The 21,494-nt window shown below is 39.8% G+C and overlaps 1 protein-coding gene across 1 annotated transcript in view; it reads left to right on the forward strand.

Moving 5' to 3' along the window:
* The window catches only part of LOC139465763 (lymphocyte-specific helicase-like), a 32,948-nt gene extending 26,861 nt beyond the window's left edge, over positions 1 to 6,087 (forward strand). Inside the window, exons 20-22 of the mRNA XM_071247651.1 lie at positions 487 to 681; positions 2,327 to 2,496; positions 3,845 to 6,087. Of these exons, the coding sequence (XP_071103752.1) occupies positions 487 to 681; positions 2,327 to 2,484 (353 nt within the window). The 3' untranslated portion in view covers positions 2,485 to 2,496; positions 3,845 to 6,087. The remainder of the gene's footprint in view (positions 1 to 486; positions 682 to 2,326; positions 2,497 to 3,844) is intronic.
* Positions 6,088 to 21,494: the final 15,407 nt, after the last annotated feature.

Genomic DNA, 21,494 nt, shown 5'->3' on the forward strand with positions numbered 1-21,494 from the left:
AGGATGGCCAAATACCTGGCACACTGACTATTTACTGTTGGCAGTTTCAAGTATGGCGCAATAGATGAAAATATTTACGGTTTAACTATTCATTTTCACTAGTAATAAGTGTTTAGTGTAACATTTTAATAAAGAATACATTTAAGGTAAGAATCGATTCTCTTTACTTAGTCTGCGACTGTGAAGGATACTTGTATTGAGATGTAAAAAAATTGCGATGCATCAGTGTATTGTCCCCCCTACTACCGACAATACCATTGGCTATGAATAATTCCTATAGATATAGTACAGTCGGAGGGCAAACAGTTGCAATACATTGATAGCTTGGTATATAGTTGCTTGTTTATAGCATGCCAGATTATAGCAGGAATATTGAGGACTACTGTGAACGACAGACCAATACCCAACACTAATCATCAACACATACTGTGTCTTGTTTATTATGTCCATGCTGACAATGCTCTAGTATCTGGTCTTTTTATACAGGGAAGTTCAAGACGGGTATGAACGAGTTCAGCACAAGCCTGAAGCCGATCAGTGCTCCAGAGCTTCTGGAGTTGTTGAGGTCGCGAGATCACGAAGCCATTGTGCAGGGTAGTGAGAAGAATGTCATTTCTAATAAAGATCTGGAGAATCTGCTGGACAGATCGGATCTCGTCAGAAAGTTTGATGTGATGAAAGGTGAGCTGCTGACAGTGTACGTCCGTCCGTCAGAGGGCGTGGCTTTCTCTTTGTTTTTGCTTCAGTTTTGTCTCTTGGCTCTATAGGAAGTCTTGGGCAGCGTGTGCGTTATTTCCTCATCCTAGCTGTAAGAGACTATCCTGGGTTAGATTTGTACTCTAGCACCCTATACTTAATGTCTTTAAGCCCTCTGTAGGAATTCTGTGGCATTATATACTCACGTCGGTTCCCATTCTTTTTTAAGCATTGTTATTCCATGTTTTAATTAGCCCCCAGAAATCTATGCTGGTCGTAAGCGGCAACGAAATGGATCGGTATCAGGCTTGAAGGATAATAGTTGCTCACATCTATCACTGGATTGTCTGGTCTGGTCCAGAGTTCGATTGTTTACACTTGTTTGTTGTTTAAACCCGCACTCAGCAATATGATGGCGGTCTGTAAATAATCGAGTCTGGACCTGACAATCCAGTGATAAAGATGACACAGTGGACCCTGTCCTGAGCAAACCAGACCGTCTCCGTGGTCTAGTAGTAGAGCGGAAGGTCCGGGGGTTTGATCCCCGGCCGCGTCATACCAAAAGACGTTAAAAGATGGTACTTGTTGTCACCCTGTCTGGCACTCGACATTTAGGGGCTAAAACAAGGACTGGTCGGCTCGGAGTCAGTATGCTGTGTCTGAGTAGGGTATTCATGTTAAACTGCGGCATGGCATCTCAGTGAGCTAGCACTCTAAATCGGCATCAGTCCGGACTAGTACAAGCACACACACGTACATGCACATCGCTATATAAGTGCAATAATCTTGGACGCGACATTAAACCCCATTTCACCTCACCTCACCTGAGCAAACCAAATGAGGATTGTCTGGACTAAACATTGTACCCTGATTGCATAGGTCGTTGCTCATGTTAGCTACACACTGTCCTGTTGATCAATTAATATTATAGTAAGTGTAGCATGTGTCACCTTCGAAATATTTTTCTGTTCACCAAGCAGTGAATGGGTACCCAGTAGGATGAGATGGTAATGTGACTGTTAACCTTCTAGTGCTTAAAGGGAGCTTGGGTTGTACACTCCCCAGGAAGCTGAGAATGAAATCGAGTGCACGCTGATCCATTGATTGTGGTAATAATAATATAGCGCTTTCGGCATTCTGGACCCTTTGAAATATTGTGCAGTATTATTGTGCATTATTAATATTACTATTATTTGATTATTAATTGATCCTTATTTATTTGCGACTGCCTCCGTGGTCTAGTGGTAGAGCATCCGCCAGGAGAGCAGAAGGTCTGGAGTTCGATCCCCGGCCACGTCATACCAAAAGACGTTAAAAGATAGTACTTGTTGTTACCATGTCTGGCGCTCGGCATTAAGGGGCTAAAACGCACGCACGCACGCACGCACGCACACACGTGCATGCACGTCGCTATATAAGTGAAATAATCTTGGACGCGACATTAAAACCCATTTCGCGACGTTAAACCCCATTTCACCTCACCTTATTTATTTGTTATTTTTTCACAATAGTGCAGGTGTGTGATAAAACTCAGAATTTATTATCTCCCATCATTAGTCAGTGCAGTCTAGAAACCTAAAAACAACAGTTGTCATGGTCAGGACTCTGTATATTGACGGATTGTTTCCAGGCAAGACAGCTGATCAGAAGAAAAGGAAGTCCAAAGCTAAAGATCCTGTGATGGAAAGCAAGACATTCAAAGTGTTGGAGACTGATGATGGATATTACACAAAGGAGGTGGATGAGACGTCCTCACAGCCGACTGAAGCCCAGAGTGGCGAGACATGAGCTAGATTGTGTGTAGGTGGCATTTTACCATTTGGGTGTATCTGAATTGGCGAGACATGAGCTAGATTGTTTGTAGATATCATACCATTGTGTGTACCCGAGTTGGCAAGACATGAGCTAGATTGTGTGCAGATGTCCTACCATTGTGTGTATCTGAATTGGCGGGACATGAGTTAGATTGTGTGCAGATGTCCTACCATTGTGTGTATCTGAATTGGCGAGACATGAGCTAGATTGTGTGCAAATGTCCTACCATTGTGTGTATCTGAATTGGCGAGACATGAGCTAGATTGTGTGCAGATGTCCTACCATTGTGTGTATCTGAATTGGCGAGACATGAGCTAGATTGTGTGCAGATGTCCTACCATTGTGTGTATCTGAATTGGCGGGACATGAGCTAGATTGTGTGCAGATGTCACACCATTGTATGTACCCGAGTTGGCGAGACATGAGCTAGATTGTGTGCAGATGTCCTACCATTGTGTGTATCTGAATTGGCGGGACATGAGCTAGATTGTGTGCAGATGTCATACCATTGTGTGTATCTGAATTGGCGAGACATGAGCTAGATTGTGTGCAGATGTCATACCATTGTGTATATCTGAGTTGTTGAGACATGAGCTAGATTGTGTGCAGATGTCATACCATTGTGTGTATCTGAATTGGCGAGACATGAGCTAGATTGTGTGCAGATGTCATACCATTGTGTATATCTGAGTTGTTGAGACATGAGCTAGATTGTGTGCAGATGTCATACCATTGTGTGTACCCGAGTTGGCGAGACATGAGCTAGATTGTGTGCAGATGTCATACCATTGTGTGTATCTGAATTGGCGAGACATGAGCTAGATTGTGTGCAGATGTCATACCATTGTGTATATCTGAGTTGTTGAGACATGAGCTAGATTGTGTGCAGATGTCATACCATTGTGTGTATCTGAATTGGCGAGACATGAGCTAGATTGTGTGCAGATGTCATACCATTGTGTGTATCTGAGTTGTTGAGACATGAGCTAGATTGTGTGCAGATGTCATACCATTGTGTGTATCTGAATTGGCGAGACATGAGCTAGATTGTGTGCAGATGTCATACCATTGTGTGTACCTGAGTTGGCGAGACATGAGCTAGATTGTGTGCAGATGTCATACCATTGTGTGTATCTGAATTGAGACATGAGCTAGATTGTGTGCAGATGTCCTACCATTTTGTGTATCTGAATTGGCGTTACACTGTGACCTGGCTTCTGGTGTGTATGGCATGGCTCAGGTTACAGATCGATGGATGAAGCTCCTGCAGCATGCAACACCAGCCTACTCAACTGCCTCAAGGGAAATAGTTACATGTTTTCTTCTGTTGCAGGTGCATGTGTGGATGTATGACCGACAAGACGAGAGGGCGAGTCTAGCCTCATCAGTGATAGACAAGGCCAAGTCCTCCAGATTTCACTGGGCTTGGGACTAGTGGTTGTTACCGTCCCTTTCTCCGTGCAATGACAAACTTGAAACATCAATTCTTCTGTCCATAGTTGATGTTGATGATCAGTTGTTTATGACTTCTTCCACTTCTTCAATGCAATGGCAGCATAAATCAGTTTGAACATTTGAATCCATGATAAACTATATTTGTTACAGAGGTTTCGTAAGGTGGTAGACATCCATACATTAATCAGATAATCAGTGTGTTGTGACCCCTTTTCTATCTGTGATCAATGTTTGAGTTGTGTGAAGTAAAATCACGATGTGCATGGATGGAAATTTTATTTTAGGCTTGGAACAGCTTTTTTTTTCTCTTTTCTTTTCAATTTATGTGGAAATTTCTTCTTGAGGAGCCAAGATAAATTTTCAGCTTAATTTATATTCTTGAAAGCAAGTCTTTCCAGTTATATTTTTCATCGACTTAGACGCCACAATTTGCTGTGCAGAGTTGCATCCGTAGTCGTGCCAGAGATCTATCATAGTTTTGAATCCTGATTATGTTTCTAGGTTTGTCAGCATCATACCCATGGTGATGTCTAAGCCCTGCATCACTTCAGACAGTGCTAGCTATGCAATATCAGTAATGTAATACGTCCAGCTGTTGAGCTGGTAGTGTTAAAGGTGCGAATTAACCAAGGGTAGTTGTTATACTCTATACCATATGTTAACAGTTGGGGATGTTGTTAATTGAGATGCGTCTACTGAATGTTGTCCATGCCGGCGTCAGTCTGCCTCACTGATACTTAGTGCATTGTTTGATAGGCATTTCTTAGAAGTCGATGGATGACAAAGTAGACACAATTTGGGGATAACAACTTCTTTAGTTCTTTAGTGTACTCTAATAACAATGTTTTGGTATAGCAAGAAAACGTCTAAGGATCTATACTGAAATGTCGCAATAGTATCGTAAAGACGTTGTTACCCCGAGAGAGTGTCTACTTTGGGTACAAATGCAGTTCATGTGGTGGTTGTGTTATAACAGATAAACATGTATTCTTCATTGAAGACGATATGGCCAGATCAGTTTTCCTTCAGTTCATCTTCATCGACATTAATTGATTGTCTTGCTAACAATGTCTCCAAGATATCTTTCAAATTTTGAAAAAAATTATATCAAAGAGTTACATGTATGTAATAGGTCACAGTACTGAAATACTTCCGATGTCCGTGAGACTTGCGTGATTTTATCTCATTGACAAGAAGTTTTGGACTGATCCAGGTTAGAATAGGTCTGCATTAGTTCATGTTTGCTGTAACAGGCGACTGTGCTTGTCGTTAGGGGAGATTAGTTAGGAGCGGGTGGTCAGGCTTGCTGACCGGTTGATGCATGTCATGGTGTCCCAATTGCATGGATCCATGCTCATGATGTCAATCACTGGATTGTTTGGTCCAGACTTGATTATCTGCAGACTGCTGTGGACCTGTGAAGGTCTGGGTAGAATAGGTCTTCAACAACCCATGTTTGCCGTAACAAGTGACTATGCTTGCAAGAGGCAACTAATGGGATCGGGTGGTCAGGCTCGCCGACTTGATTCATGCGTGTCATTGTATCCCATTTGTGTAGATCGATCCTCATTATGTCAATCACTGGATTGTCTGATCCAGACTCGATTATCTGCAGACTGCTGTGGACCTGTGAAGATCTGGGTAGAATAGGTCTTCAACAACCCATGTTTGCCGTAGCAGGTGACTATGCTTGCAAGAGGCAACTAATGGGACCGGGTGGTCAGGCTCGCGGACTTGATTCATGCGTGGCATTGTATCCCATTTGTGTAGATCGATGCACATGGTGTCAATCACTGGGGTGTGGCGTTAAGCAACAAAGTCAACTGCTGTGCAGTGTTGAACAATAGTCAACCACACAATTCAGTGAGTGTAGCAGAATCATTAATAGTAGCGTGGCCTGTTCATGGAGTTTGCAAGCAAGTGGCTAATGATTCTTCCCAGCTAATGTCAAATCAGGGCATTTTGTTATATTCTTTTCTATTTAGAAATTGAAATCCGACTCTTTTAAAAAAGAAAATTATTATTGGTCTGGCCTCAGCTTCAACATAAATAGAGAAGTGATTGCACTATTGATATTTGAAGTCAATATAACCAGTGGAAATGTGACAAAACATGTTCAGAGCCAAATAAACAACCCAAAACAAACATTTGTTTTTTGTTCATTGTACTGGTGAAAACTTGAGAATATAATCTGACATTGACAGTTTCACTTCTATTGCAACAGATAAGCAAGCAAACCCAACAAACGAGTACCCCTCGTACAATTGAATTGGCACACACCCACCAACCAGTGCTTGTCATTGGAGGCGACTTAATGGATTGGGTTTTGACCCTTTCAAGGAAGGTCAGTTAATCTCTGTGGAATGAGTGAGAGAGTTGGTTTTAATGCCGCTTTTAACAGTATTCCAGTCATATCACGGCGTGTCAGCTTAATGTGGGAGGAAAGTGTTGCAGATCTCCGACGTTTACCACTGCTGACAAACCTAGAAACATAACCGGGATTCGAACTCACAATCAAGGGTTTCTGGCGTGCCCAAGGGACGCAACCCTGCACGACTGGGCCACCCGTGCCCCCAATCTCTGTGGAGCCTTGAACCACCAATGCAAAACACAGAGCATCTACAGACTTGGCATGCTGGAAAACTGGCTGAAGTCGTCCGACCTGTTCACTGTTTCACACCCCTGATCTTCTCAGGTCCCTTACACAGGGGAGGTTGTCTGGCGATGTTGAAATGAACATTGTGAATATTGTGTAAGGAAGGGACTATCGGGACAACCTAACGACACCCTTTATTGTCCCGCTTGCAAGGCCCATGCTCGTCTTGCACAAATTGTCAATGATCACCTCCAGCAGCACAACATCCATAGAATGACATGGCCAGGGATGAGCCCAAACCTTTCCCCCATTAAACACTTATGAGACCCGTGTAATGTCAAAGGCCATGTAGGTAAGAGGAGCAGCACAACATCCTTAGAATGACATGGCCAGGGATGAGCCCATTAAACACTAATGAGACCCGACAGGGAAACGTGTGCATCAACGTCGAAGCCACCAACCATGTAGGCAAGAGGAGCAGCACAGATTCCCTCATTAGGAGACTCGTTTGAGTGAGAGTAATTATTTGACAAATCATGCCTGTTGATCCAAAAACAGCAAATTAGAAATTTCCCATCTTACCCCTATCGCCATAACACAACCAGTTGTAATGTGTTTCCATTTTTTTCATTATTTTTATACAACTATTACCAGAAACTAATCTCTCTTGCAATATAATCTCTTATAATTTAAAGTTATTTTGCATGGGTTGTATTGCCTTCAACTGGCGACTAACAGGATCAGGTGGTCAGACTTGCTGCCTTGGTTGATGCATGTCATCGTATCCCAATTGCATGGATCGATGTTCATGATGTCAATCACTGGATTGTCTGGTCCAGACTTGATTATTTGCAGACTGCTGTCATGTAGCTGGTATATGGCTGAGTGCAGTGTTAAACAACAAACAAACAATACTCCAGCTAAATGATGGCAGCCTATAAATAATCGACCAGAAAGACCAGTGATTGATATTATGAGCAATATCCCACACCACAGGGTACGATGACATCTTACAGCTGGAATATTGCTGATGGAGCGTTTAACAACAAATAAACAAACAAGCTTTCAAGTGGACAATACTACTCAACTTTTGATTAAGACATTACTCTTGACATATTGAGAATCAGGTTTGATGGAAAGATACAAAATATCCGAATCAAAAGTGGAGTAGAATATTATCATACAACAGGTAAGTTCCTCTGTCAATGGATAAATAAATAGGCAAAAAAGTAGTGCCCTGGACTGTAGCTCACCTGGAGTGAGTTGAGTTTAACGCCGCTTTTAACAGTATTCCAGTTATATCACGGTGTGTCAGCCTTATATAGGAGGAAAGCCCTAAGTGATGCAGGTCTCAGACGTTAACCAATTCGGTGAAACCCACGAGCACGGGTATGGTGCTGACAAACCTAGAAACATAATTGGGGCGAACCGGAATTCAAACCCACAATCATAGGTTTCTGGCGTGCCTAAGGGATGCAACTCTGCACAGCGAATCGCGGCGCCTTAGACGACTGGGCCACCCGTGCCCCCCCCCACAGTTTAACATGTAAACAGACACAGCCACTTAATCTCATTAAAATCAGATCTTAGTTCTCGCTATCGCTAAACAAAGATCTGAGGACATCCCATTACGGGTCATGTCAGTATGACCTTTCACAGAATTTGACCGACCACTGAAATGCCTGACAAGAAGTCGACATCAGCAAATTAGAAAGCAGCTTTCTTGAGCTTTACGTCACTCGTTTCCATTTCAGACTAAGCTTGAAAAATATGTTGACACAGTACTCGATTTCAATTTTGAAAACTGAACAAACGAACATTCCAGAATGTCTAATATATGGTTCCCACGTACTATGCAACACCTCTTTCGTTCAAATGTTTCTCCCATGGAAGTGAGAGATAGGCTATGATTTTGACGGAATTAGTCATACGAGCTGTAACTGTTCTTCGGAATACCCAGTGTTAACGTTTTCGAGGATGCATGATTAGAAAACACATTCCGACTGTCACTTTCATGATCTGAGACAATCTGATTGGCTGGATGAAAGGTCGTTCTGACGTGACCCTTAATGGGATGTCCTCAGATCTATATTTAGTGATAGCAAGAACTAAGATCTGATTTTAATTAGATTGCACAGCCACTTAACAAAAGTGGCTGACAGCACTGATATTTATTTATTATTCACCAAAGAAAATGTGTCCGTTTCAGCAGTTGAACCATGTATATCTTGACAAGAAAAACAGAACACAGTTCATCAGTGTAACTAGTATAATGGCTGGCGATAAGACGAGTAAAACAAATGACTTATCATACAACCACAGTTCAATAAAATGATGATGGATATCAATGCAGTAAATCTAACATGTCTGCTCTCTTAAAATAAGTCTTTCCCCAAGCCTCACTATATTGCATCAAGATCCAGCTTTTCGAAATTCTAATATGAAAATGAAACTCTGCTTTTCAACCATCAAACACCCTCTCCCATAAACCACAGTAGTTTATGTACAGAGAGAACGTCCGATTCCATGGCTCCATCACTACCTCTGAGTTCAAGCAAAAGAACCCCGTGAAGATTCCGGGGTAGAATAGGTCTTCAGCAACCCATGCTTGCCCTAAAAGGCGACTATGCTTGTCGTAAGAGGCGACTAACGGGATCGGGTGGTCAGGCTCGCTGACTTGCTAGATGCATGTCCTCGATCCCAGTTGTGTAGATCGATGCTCATGATGTCAATCACTGGATTATTTACAGACCGCCATCATATAGCTGGAACACTGCTGAGTGCAGCATTCAACAACAAACAAACAAATCAAGCGAAAGGATAGCTGACGTGATACAGATGACAGACATTTCCGACTTTGGTAAACCCACTGGTACCAGACCAGCAGAGCCTGTATCTAAGAGATTCCACAAGGAATTCAATTTGCAAAAAATATAATAGACTTTCGCTCTTTTGAGGAAAGTTTTAAAAGAGCAGACATGGATATTGCAATCCCATACAGGTGCAAACCTTAACGAGACCACAAACTCTAATTTCTATTTCTAATTGTCTTGTTTTCAAATCAGAGCATATATTAACAGTTGACCCATAAACTGACTTGAAACAATGATAAATGTCAATTAAATACCATCTGTTTCTGTATTAACAGATTTGGGGTTTGTATGGTCATTGATGTGACAAATTTCTATCAGAGAAGTTCCAGAAAGCATATGGATGTCAATGTCTATCTATTGAAGACTATTAAACAGATACAGTTATTGCACATACAATCCTTGCATCAATTTAATCAACTAAAGAATGCACGCAAACAATAATCCAGTTATTTCAAACTTCAAAATCGATCAGGGACAAAAACTTCGCTAATGAAGGAGCAAGTCATTTCAATCTTTCATTGGACAGATTAGACCAAAATATACAATTCTCCAACAAAATTAACAGAAGACAATCCTCAAAAACAATATAAACACAATTTAATTGAAAATTGAATAACTTTTCATGAGTCCAACTTCAAGTACATGTGTTTGAAAAATGCAAAATAAAAAAAATTACTTTACAAAATGAAATCGGTCGACACAAAAATTTGGATCACTATTACACATTCCTGTATACGATATCGTGTTTCCAAACTATGTCACAAACACTAATACACAGAATACAAACAATTTAATCATGTGATATACCTGAGAGAATGTGATTGGAAACATGCTTGCAGCTGGGGACTGTTAGAATAGTTATTTTCTCAGAACGTTAACCAAACAATGGTTTTACATTCTACTAAATATACCCAACACAATAAAACTAACTCTGTCTTCTCAATACAGTTAACAAATGTGACGAAACAAGAATACATTAGTTTATAGCTAAAATATATTACCATATTCGACGAAATAAGCGCCCAGGGCGCTCTCAAAATTAGAAATAAGGAGCTCTTATTAGAATAAAATTTTGGTGAAAGAGTCGAAAGATCGTAAATTTTATGGTTTCTGCTGACAGCCTGAAATGGTACAAAAGAAAAGTATGTGTGTATTATACACGACAGATATATTTTACAGAATTTAATTGCCCGTAATTAAGGTTGCATATAACACACGAGTGCGTATTATACACGAATAAATGTACACGAATTGTGTACATTGATCAGTCGGAAGGGTGCTAATTGGGATTGTTCCACAAGCCAATATATTGGCAAATATCGCTGTGGGCACTTATTAGAGCGGGGCGCTTATTACGTCGAATACGGTAGTTTAGTTCCCGCCCCTGACAAAGATCAGGGGATTCAAAAAGACATGTGGTGGTGATGCACGGCATTGAAGACAGAAGTTTTTTACCAATTGATTACCTAAAGTACAGTTACAAAAGCTGATAATTTTGACTTTATTCAAGATATTTACACACATGTCATCATAAATTCATATTTATACTTACATCAATGCTGAGTTAGACTTGGGTTTGGATGATTGACATTTAACATTGATAATGTGGAACTTATTTCGTCTAGACCAAATGATAATTTATACTTGGTAATTGGAATAAAGAAACAGAAAGAATTAAAAATGAACATTTTACTATAAATTGTATATTAATAATACTTATCCTATCTCACACTATGCATTTTCCATTCTTCTTTCGATCCTTAGTGGAAACATTCCTAAACATAGGTTTCCAGCTTCTAAAAAACAATTCACCCAAACACACCTATCATCACCATGGTCACCTCCCCTCAATTTGGGTCGATTGACCTACATGCTCTGAGCATGTGACCTCCCCAGCCACTCATTCTCTTTCAAATCGCCAGTGAAAGTAGAATGAGAAATGCAAAGTGTGAGATAGGATAAATTATAAAAAAATACAAAAATACAATTTTTTAAGAAATGGCATTGGAAGGTGACACACTCTAAACCAATCAAACGATTAAACACAGCTGGACATTCTTATCAGCATCAACACACAAACTTAACAGTGACACAAACACTCGCATATCATATCTATACAGTAATTCTGGTCATTAAAATATGGATCAGGTTAAAATAAATTTGGTGAGCTTAGTATGCAAGCTCTCCATAGGACATGAACAACCAATAGAAACACAAGTGTTACACACAAACCCCCCTCCCAGTATATTCTCTGTAATATTGCTGCCAAACACTTCAAACCACCATCAAAGTACTCATCATATTTCTTATTTAAAATCAGAATATCACATCAAACAATTGCCAGGATAGGTTCTTGGATAGGATAGGACAATATGAGATGTTTTCAGTGGTGAAAGGAGATAGTTGCGTTTTACTCCGCTGATAAGAATATACAAGTAACAGTGAGTGAGTTTGGTTTAACGCTGCTTTTAACAGTATTCCAGTTATATCGCGGCGTGTCAGCTTAATGTGGGAGGAAAGCCTGATGTGATGCAGGTCTCAGACGTTTACCACTTCGGTGAAACCCACGAGCACGGGTATGGTGCTGACAAACCTAGAAACATAATCGGGGCGAACCAGGATTCGAACCCACAATCATAGGTTTCTGGCGTGCCCAAGGGATGCAACTCTGCACAGCGAATCGCGGCGCCTTAGACGACTGGGCCACCCGTGCCCCCATACAAGTAATATCATGGGAGGAGCTTCGCAATTGCTTCCCCAGCAACCCATGCTTGCTGTAAAAGGCGACTATGCTTGCCGTAAGAGGTGACTTACGGGACTGGGTGGTCAGGTTTGCTGACTTGTTTGATGCATGTCATCGTGTCCCAATTGGGTGGATCGATGCTCATGATGTCAATCACTGGATTGGCTGGTCCAGACTCGATTACTTACAGACTGACGTCATAGAGCTGGAATATTGCTGAGTTCGGCTTTAAACAAAAAAACCCAACTACAAATGCTTCCTACATGTATGCTTAATGGGAATCAAACGCAGACTTTTATCATGATGACCCAACACTTTAACCTCTAGGCCACCCCTCACTGGTCCCGCCCCCCCTCCCCGGAATAAACGAAGGACACGCAGCAACATTACAGAGAGTTTTGGGAGGGAGAACGAACCGCAGACGACGGGAAATATTTCTCTCTCCACAGAAGCAGGCCAGTGCTCATTATTAACATTGAGATAATTCTATACTTCGATTTCTCATTATATCTCTTTACTATATATTCAAAATCATGACATTTTCTTCACATAAAAAGGCAAATTTACATTTGATTCAGTAGTGTATTGATAATTACTCACCATCTAAGAAGCACCAAAAGGATACAGTTTATACATCAGATTTTCCTAAATATACATAGGGGTAAAATATATTTGTATGTATGAAGTCTCTTTTAACACTATGAGACACAAAAACAAGATGATGGTCATTGTTATCTAGACAGCTCCAATAAATATGTACAATATACAATTCTATTATACAGTTGAAGAAGCATAAATTTGCATGACAAGGCATAGATATCAAATAGCTTTAATGGAGACAACTGCAGCATCATCAGGTATTGGTTTCCATATAACTGCACCGATAATTCTAAGAATTATCCAAAAATAACACTTGCAGAGACAATGCTTTCCTACTGTTTGTACACAGACTGGGGACACTGGTGCAGGTAGTGTACATCATTAGTGCTTCACTGTCTTGTATACACTACGTTTCTCTATCACCCATTTATACATACGTTTGTTTTGTGTATAGTCGCTATTTCTAAGTGAGTGAGTGAGGTAGGTGGATTTAACGCAGCTTTGAACAGTATTCCTGTTATATCACGGCATGTCAGTTTAATGTGGGAGGAAAGCTTGGAGTGATGCAGGTCTCAGTCATTTGGGTGAAACGCACGAGCACGGGTATGGTGCTGACAAACCTAGAAACAACTGGGGTGAACTGGGATTCGAACCTACAATCATAGGTTTCTGGCGTGCCCAAGGGACGCAACTCTGCACAGCTCTGCACAGCGAATAGAATGATACAGGTATCAGAGGCATACCTAAAGGACAGGGTATGGTGCTGACAAACCTAGAAACATAATCAGGGCGAATCTGGTGAGGTTTGTGGCGTGCCCAAGGGACACAACTCTACACGATTTGCAGTTCCACAGAGGGAAACCACCAATTGCTCTGATCAATTAGATATCAACTTGCATCGCACAAACACAAATGTTTCTAACGTGATAATTTGTGGAACACACATCATAGATTTAAATCTACTCTGCCTCAAATTCATGAAAGGAGTAGAGCTCATATGAGGTCCAGGCTCATTTCATTTGCTTACTAAAGATTGACACGTCACAACTAACGGACGAAAGTATTCACGGGTGATGGAGGAATGCAGAGAATACAAACCAGTGAATACTGACAACGCACATTACGTATCAGAGAAATAGCAACACATTTGACTGAATGACAAATATCATGGTGTTTCGTACAGACCTATCTGAACCTATTTTGCATAGTGTCAATGCAAACTTATTGGTTTTGTGCACTTTGAACAGTATTTTGGTAATATCACACCGTGTGATCCTAAAAAGGGGGAGAAATGTAAATTAAACAGGTCGTTGAGGTCATTATTTGGGTGTAATCCATGAGCATGGGTATGGAGCTAAAAATTAAGGATCATTCAGAGGGTAAATCTGGTTTTGAACCATGACCAGCAGATCCTGACAATACCAAGGGATGCAACTCTGCACACCACCAGATCACGTGTGTTGTGTTGAGGTTGAATTGTGGGACCTCAGTCCCCTGGGCCACCAGTGCTCAATCCTTACAGAATCCTTTATTAAATTTATTGAAACTGTCAACCTTCTTGCCATGGGTCTGGAAATCTGGTAAGTCGACCTGGGAAGGTCACAGTTTATCACAAATACAACATTCAGTCTGGATCAAACTATTGGTTATCCTGAACAGACTAGTGATTTGAATTTAATACAATAAATCAACACAGATCAGCCCTAACATAAACATTTAACCAAACCTATCGAATATATAGGTCTAGAATAAACTTAAGCACCACATATATATTTCCATATATAAGATAGTTATGCGATAAATCACAAAGAACAATGAAGAATGAGCGTGGTTTATTTCACAATAAAACATCGCTCTGTCATTTATTACGTCATTTCTGGAGATTCCATCATGTAAATTTGACTTTAATTTTGAGAAGGAAGTGTCTAGAGAGTTGTTCCCCATAGATGTACCTTGGCTACACAGATAAACGTGATGGCTGAATGATCGTGTCCGAAGTAGAAGAAATGTGACAATTGGTATTTGGAGGAAAGGTACAGATATTTAATGGGAAAATTGTCAGAATATCCAGGAAATACCAAACCTAACCCCCCTGTTCATAAAAAGGACTTGTCCAACATTGCTGAGGTTGGAGTGTATTCAGGGAGTCATCATCATTTAAATACGCCTAAATATTTTTAAAACTTGTACATTTTATTAAAATCTTCAAAGAGGCTGTACATAATGTTGGTATCTCCTTTCAGATGTAAAAATGACTCATGGTCATTGTTTATTGTTAAAAGAAAACACTGCAGTGTTTTGTACGATAATGAACTACCACTCGTCATTAATTTCTTATATAAAATTACAATTTTTAAAAACATACTTATGAATAATATTAGTTTTTGTGACATATTGAAATACAGAAATTAAATTTGATTATCTGATGACATTTTCTTTAGTATTTCCGATTTGACAGCCATTTTATTTGCTTCCGATCCTTTCTTTGCGTTTGATATGACTCGGTCTGTATGACCATCTCATGCCAAATTTTCATCAGGTAACAATGGTATCCTGGACCTTCATAACAATAAGGTCAATATCATATGTGAGTGAGTGAGCTACGTTTAACAATTCTCCTAACCATATTCCAGTAATATCAAGGCGTGCCAACTTAATGTGGGAGGAAATCCTAAAATGATGCAGGTCTCAGACGTTTACCACTTTGATGAAACCACAAGTACAGGTATGGTGCTGACAAACCTTAAACATAATCAGGACGAACCGGGATTCAAACCCACGATCATAGATATCTGGTACTCCCAAGGGACACAACTCTGGACAGCAAACTAAGGCACCTTAGACGACAGGCCACCTGTGTCCCCAAAACAATCTAGAGAAACATACAGTGTGCTTATACCAACTTTCAGCAGGTAAAAATGAGGTCCACATCATAAGCAGATATTTCGAAAAGATACATGGAAGTCGGGAATATATGAAAATAAAAAAGTGGTGCTTAACTTTTTTCCAGGTGCATACATCAGTAGTTGCCATCAACACATACCCAAACATAACAGTTACATTGTTCATTCTACATACATATGTCCTTATTTGGGGCCAAAAAGAAATGAGATCTGGACCTGACGATGTATTTAAACCAATCTTAGATGTAAATCTCTTTCATCTGCAAAATTTCTGTTCTGTTTCATAACGCATCAGTTGCTTGATAACAGTGTAAGAATGCACATCACTACGTGAAATAAACCAGTTGTTTTCCAAAAAGTTGCACGTTTTTATTCTTTATCATCAGAATAAAGTTCACAAGCCATCTACAGACTATGAATCTCGGCTTTGGGAACTTCACTTAATCTACACTGAAATCAGTTTCTGTGTCAAACATAATGAAAGAATAACGTTTTTCAAATCGGTATATTTTATTTCCTGTCATTGGTGTTTTCAGTGCTTATAAACCTATGGAAACAATTTATCAATTCATGTTTTTGGAAGCAGTTTGTCTTACCGTTCCGTGTTGTATGAGTTTAGTTACATGTGAGCGTGAGGATAATCACTGAAGCATCACAGACACTGACGATGGGGACAAGAGTCCTCCCAACCAGCAGCAGCTGCTGAAACACTTCACTTGTCATGCTAGTCCGCTGTGTCATGATGTCTAGTGTAGTGTGGCTGTTGACTTGGTTCAGGACGACTGTCTCAGATTGTATCACATGTATTGTGACAATTGTATAGCATGTACTAGATCATGACAATTGTATGTATGTACTATTTCCTGACAATTGTATGTATGTACTATTTCATGACAATTGTATGTATGTACTATTTCATGACAATTGTATAATATGTACTATTTCATGACAATTGTATGTATGTAATATTTCATGACAATTGTATAATATGTACTATTTCATGACAATTGTATAATATGTACTATTTCATGACAATTGTATAATATGTACTATTTCATGACAGTTGTATAATATGTACTATTTCATGACAATTGTATAATATGTACTATTTCATGACAATTGTATAATATGTACTGTTTCATGACAATTGTATAACATGTACTATTTCATGACAATTGTATAATATGTACTATTTCATGACAATTGTACATGTACCGTATCATGACAATTGTACATGTACCGTATCATAACAATTGTACATGTACCATGTCATGACAATTGTACATGTACCATGTCATGACAAATGTGTATGCACAGTATCATGATAATTGTATCACATGTACCATATCATATAACATGCACTACATCATGACAACTGTTTCACTATATGAATCAATCATGAAAATTGTATCACAATATGTACCATACCATAACAACCGTACGACCACATGTACCATCATCTTCCCGAGGCAAGGGAGTTAACTGACTGTAAAAGTAGAATTACTGGGCTCAATCGCAGCACCACCAGTGGCTATTGCGAGTATTGTCCCTTCTATGACCTTCCTATGGACCAATCAGATTCCACCTCACATATGACATGCATTTGCTTCAAACAAAATGGCAAAGTCCAGTGAAGATGATCTGATCGATAATCAAGATCTATATTGTAATAAAACAGGTCTTACGCTGTGAATTGCATCAAATCATGTGAGCACCTAGATTAAAGTCATGAAAAGATTTGGAAAAAATTCTGCTGACGGTACACATGCTTTGCAAATCGTGCACAGACGATTTCAGCATGGCAGTTTATAAACCGGATGTTGATTTCGTGACGCAATTTTGATTGTACTATGCAGAGACTAGTTAGTCCAGCCAAAATATAACTCCATAAATCCAGCCTAGTTCGGCAAAGGGTGGAAACTGGACTCTTATAGTCAGTTACCTCCCTTGCCTCGGGAAGATGATGTACCACATCATGACAACTGTATCCCAATAAGTATTGTAACCTCCCCATGCATCACAATACCTACGGTGACATGACAATATGTTACAATATAACGTATCTCGTATCTGACACCCTGTTTAACCACACATCGATGTATCGAGTATCCTATCAATCAGAATTACCAAGCAGATCTCCTGGCTCTCTACTCTACCTGTGATGAATGAGTGAGTTGGGTTAAACGCCACTTTTAACAGTATTCCAGTTATATCACGGCGTGTCAGCTTAATGTGGGAGGAAAGCCCGAAGTAATGCAGGTCTCGGACATTTACCACTTCGGAGAAACCCACGAGCACGGGTATGGAGCTAGTATTCCAGTTATATCACGGCGTGTCAGCTTAATGTGGGAGGAAAGCCCGAAGTAATGCAGGTCTTGGACGTTTACCACTTCGGAGAAACCCACGAGCACGGGTATGGAGCTTACAAACCTAGAAACAATCGGGTGAACCGGGATTCGAACCCACAATCATAGGTTTCTGGTGTGCCCAAGGGACGCAACTCTGCACAGCGCCTTAGACGACTGGGACACCTGTGCCCCCTACCTGTGATGACATGCTGTTTGTTTCTATGAGCTGTGCACAACAACACACAAGAAAGCAGCCATCTTCAATAGATGTGTCCAATATCGACAGACAGATCCAAAGCCTGGCCAGTCTACACCAATGCATATCAACACAACAGTTATCAACACATTAGCTATGACAATAAAAGCAATCTCTAATCACAACCTTAGTTTATGAAATGCAAAGACCACTTTTTGTCCTAATATTCATATATGTCAAACTGATGAACTGATGCATACCAAAATCACATGTTCTGACAAAAGGATGTTGTTATGTCTTAACAGATGCTGAAGCCATATGACACAGCTGAACTACAGAGCACATAGATGAAGCCTTGAATAGAAGACAACTGTTATGTAGATATAGATTTTCCACGTCCATCATTGTCCCATCAAGTCCCTCAACTAATAAACCACTTTGAAATGAAGCAAAAATGAGAAAAAATAATTTTGAATAAAATGGGAGTATTAGACACAGGAAGTTATGTATTAACAAATGGTTACCATGGTTACCAGAGGTAGAAATGAAGCTAACCCTATTTGGAATAGAGACACCATACTTGAAGAAGTTGTCTCCTTTGAGAACAAGTTGTCTACCCTGTGAACAAGTTGTCTCCCCTGTGCACAAGTTGTCTCCCCTGTGCACAAGTTGTCTCCCCTGTGTACAAGTTGCAGCATCAGACGACCTTATAACACCACACACTGTTCAATAAATTTGATCCAATTTTGGCCTCTTAGGCTGAAAAAAACCTTCCTGAGCAAAAACCTTGATAAGTTGTCTCACGTTATATTTTCCCATCACTATCTGAGCCGTTCTCGCATATATAGTGCACACACACAGACTTCGAACAAAACCAGCTATAATTCAAGAAATGCAGGAAACCCTTACAAAATCAAAGTTTCAAATGAGCTTAAGTAGATTACCCAAATTTCTCAAATTCAACAATCCGCACAACAACATAGTCTTTCTCTAAATCTCAATTAATATGCAACAATAACAAAGAGATTAACTTCAAAATCAACAAACATACAAACACTCACTTTACATAAGACAAACATTGCTAAATGACAGAATCGAAAACAGGGACAAAGAAAGGATCCCTCCCATGGCATACAATAGTTATACATCATCTATTGACTTTCATTTGAGATGAATTTCAACTCGTATTCACCATCCGGGCATAATTACTAAGGAATTATATGGTAGAATTGTTTTGTCGATCCATTTTGATCATGGCACCAATTCCATGTTTTCAGGATCTGACAAATTTTTTTTTATCAATTCTTGGTTTTATTGACAACTTACTTTTTAATCATGGTTAGTCATGTCATAGGAGAAAATGTTGGGGAAAGAAGACATCAAAGGTTATTTCTGTTATACAAAATGTTCTCCTAATATGTTGCCATGTTCCCTGTGTGTTTGTTAAGCCAGTCTTGACGGTATTGCTATACAACATATTGTATGCGTGGCAGAATTGCAAGGTGCACAATGAGAGTAACCTCCCTTTCATACATAGATCAAAAAGCTTGACAGAGATTTTGAACCAGTTGGGGGAGCGGGTGCTTATATTAATACTCACACTTTATCTAGGTCAACACTTTATTTGCTCATCCCACATATTTTAATTTTCTAGGGTTCGTGGATCTGTAAACCAATTTTCTTGAAAAGCTTGGCCAAACCAAGATGACCAAAATTTCATAAATTTTGAAGAATTATTCATGTCAGACTCAAGAATGGGGACTTCCTTGCAAAATGGAAATATCGTTATTACTGCCATTTTATCTTTTAGTCATAAAAGACAGGCAGGTACGTATTGTCAAACTTGTATATGTTAACAAACCATTTCGTCACTTTGATATCAATCTAAAAAACACAAATGTCTTTCACAAAAAGGTAAACAAGTCACTCTCTACAATAACAAGTAGACAAACAAAGATACAGAATTTAGATAACACAGCATCCATACATATAGTGTTTATGACCAGCCCTAAACAAGCATAGGTATCCAGTTTGGTTATTGTCTCAACATCTGTTCCCCCAACAGCCTGGGATGGAGTTAGCAGTAGATTCTCCCTCTAATGTATATAGCACAATATCTGGTTTGTTAATGAAATCAACAGATTCACATTACAAGTATCACAGCACTAGACATACAGCTGTTCAACAGCCAATCAAATATGCAGTTTTCTATTACACACATTAATCAGCTGACTTTGTCACATGACCAGTCACATGACCACAAGGTCACAAAAATGGCTAAAAATGTACATCAAACATGAGAATGCTTGGAAATGACCACACCATTTTTTTTTCATTTTCTATGAAAATTGCCATGATTATGACAGTGATATGAAACACTTGAAGTACAATGAATAGTTTCAAAATTTGACAGTAAAAAAATCAAGATATAATATATCTATTTCTGAATGATGGCTCCTTGCTATGTTTAACCCACAGTGAGAAAAATTGTTCATAATGTGGCAATGGTGAAGAAGCAGATGACACCAGGCCTGGTGAGAAATCACAGAGAGTCATGTGACATAGGTCCTGGTGTGACATTACGGGCCCAATACGACATCATGGACATTGACGTGACATCAAAGGGGCCAACGTGACACCACAGAGACTCATATGACATCACAGAGACTCAGAGACTCACATGACATCACAGAAACTCTTATGACATCATGGAAACTCACATGACATCACAGAGAATCACACTCACATGACATCACACTCACATGACATCACAGAGACTCACATGACATCATAGTCTCACATGACATCACAGAGACTCAGAGACTCAGATGACATCACAGAGGCTCAGAGACTCACATGAAATCACAGAGACTCACATGACATCACAGAGAATCAGACTCACATGACATCACAGACTCACATGACATCACAGAGAATCAGAGACTCATATGACATCATAGACTCACATGACATCACAGAGACTCAGATGACATCACAGAGACTCACATGATATCAGAGACTCACATGAGTGGGTTAGTGAGTTTGGTTTTATGCCACTTTTAGCAATATGCCATCAATATCATGGCGGGGGACACCGGAAATGGGCTTCTCACATTGTACCCATTTCGGGAATCGACCCAGATCTTCGGTGTGACAAGCGAACGCTTTAACCACAAGGCTACCCGATGACATCACAGAGACTCACATGATATCATAGGCCCGATGTGACATCACATGGCCTTCCCACCAGTGTCATACACAGCCAGGAT

The sequence above is a fragment of the Haliotis cracherodii genome, unplaced genomic scaffold (assembly GCF_022045235.1).
Source record: "Haliotis cracherodii isolate W230 unplaced genomic scaffold, xgHalCrac1.p SCAF_18, whole genome shotgun sequence".
Taxonomy (NCBI): domain Eukaryota; kingdom Metazoa; phylum Mollusca; class Gastropoda; order Lepetellida; family Haliotidae; genus Haliotis; species Haliotis cracherodii.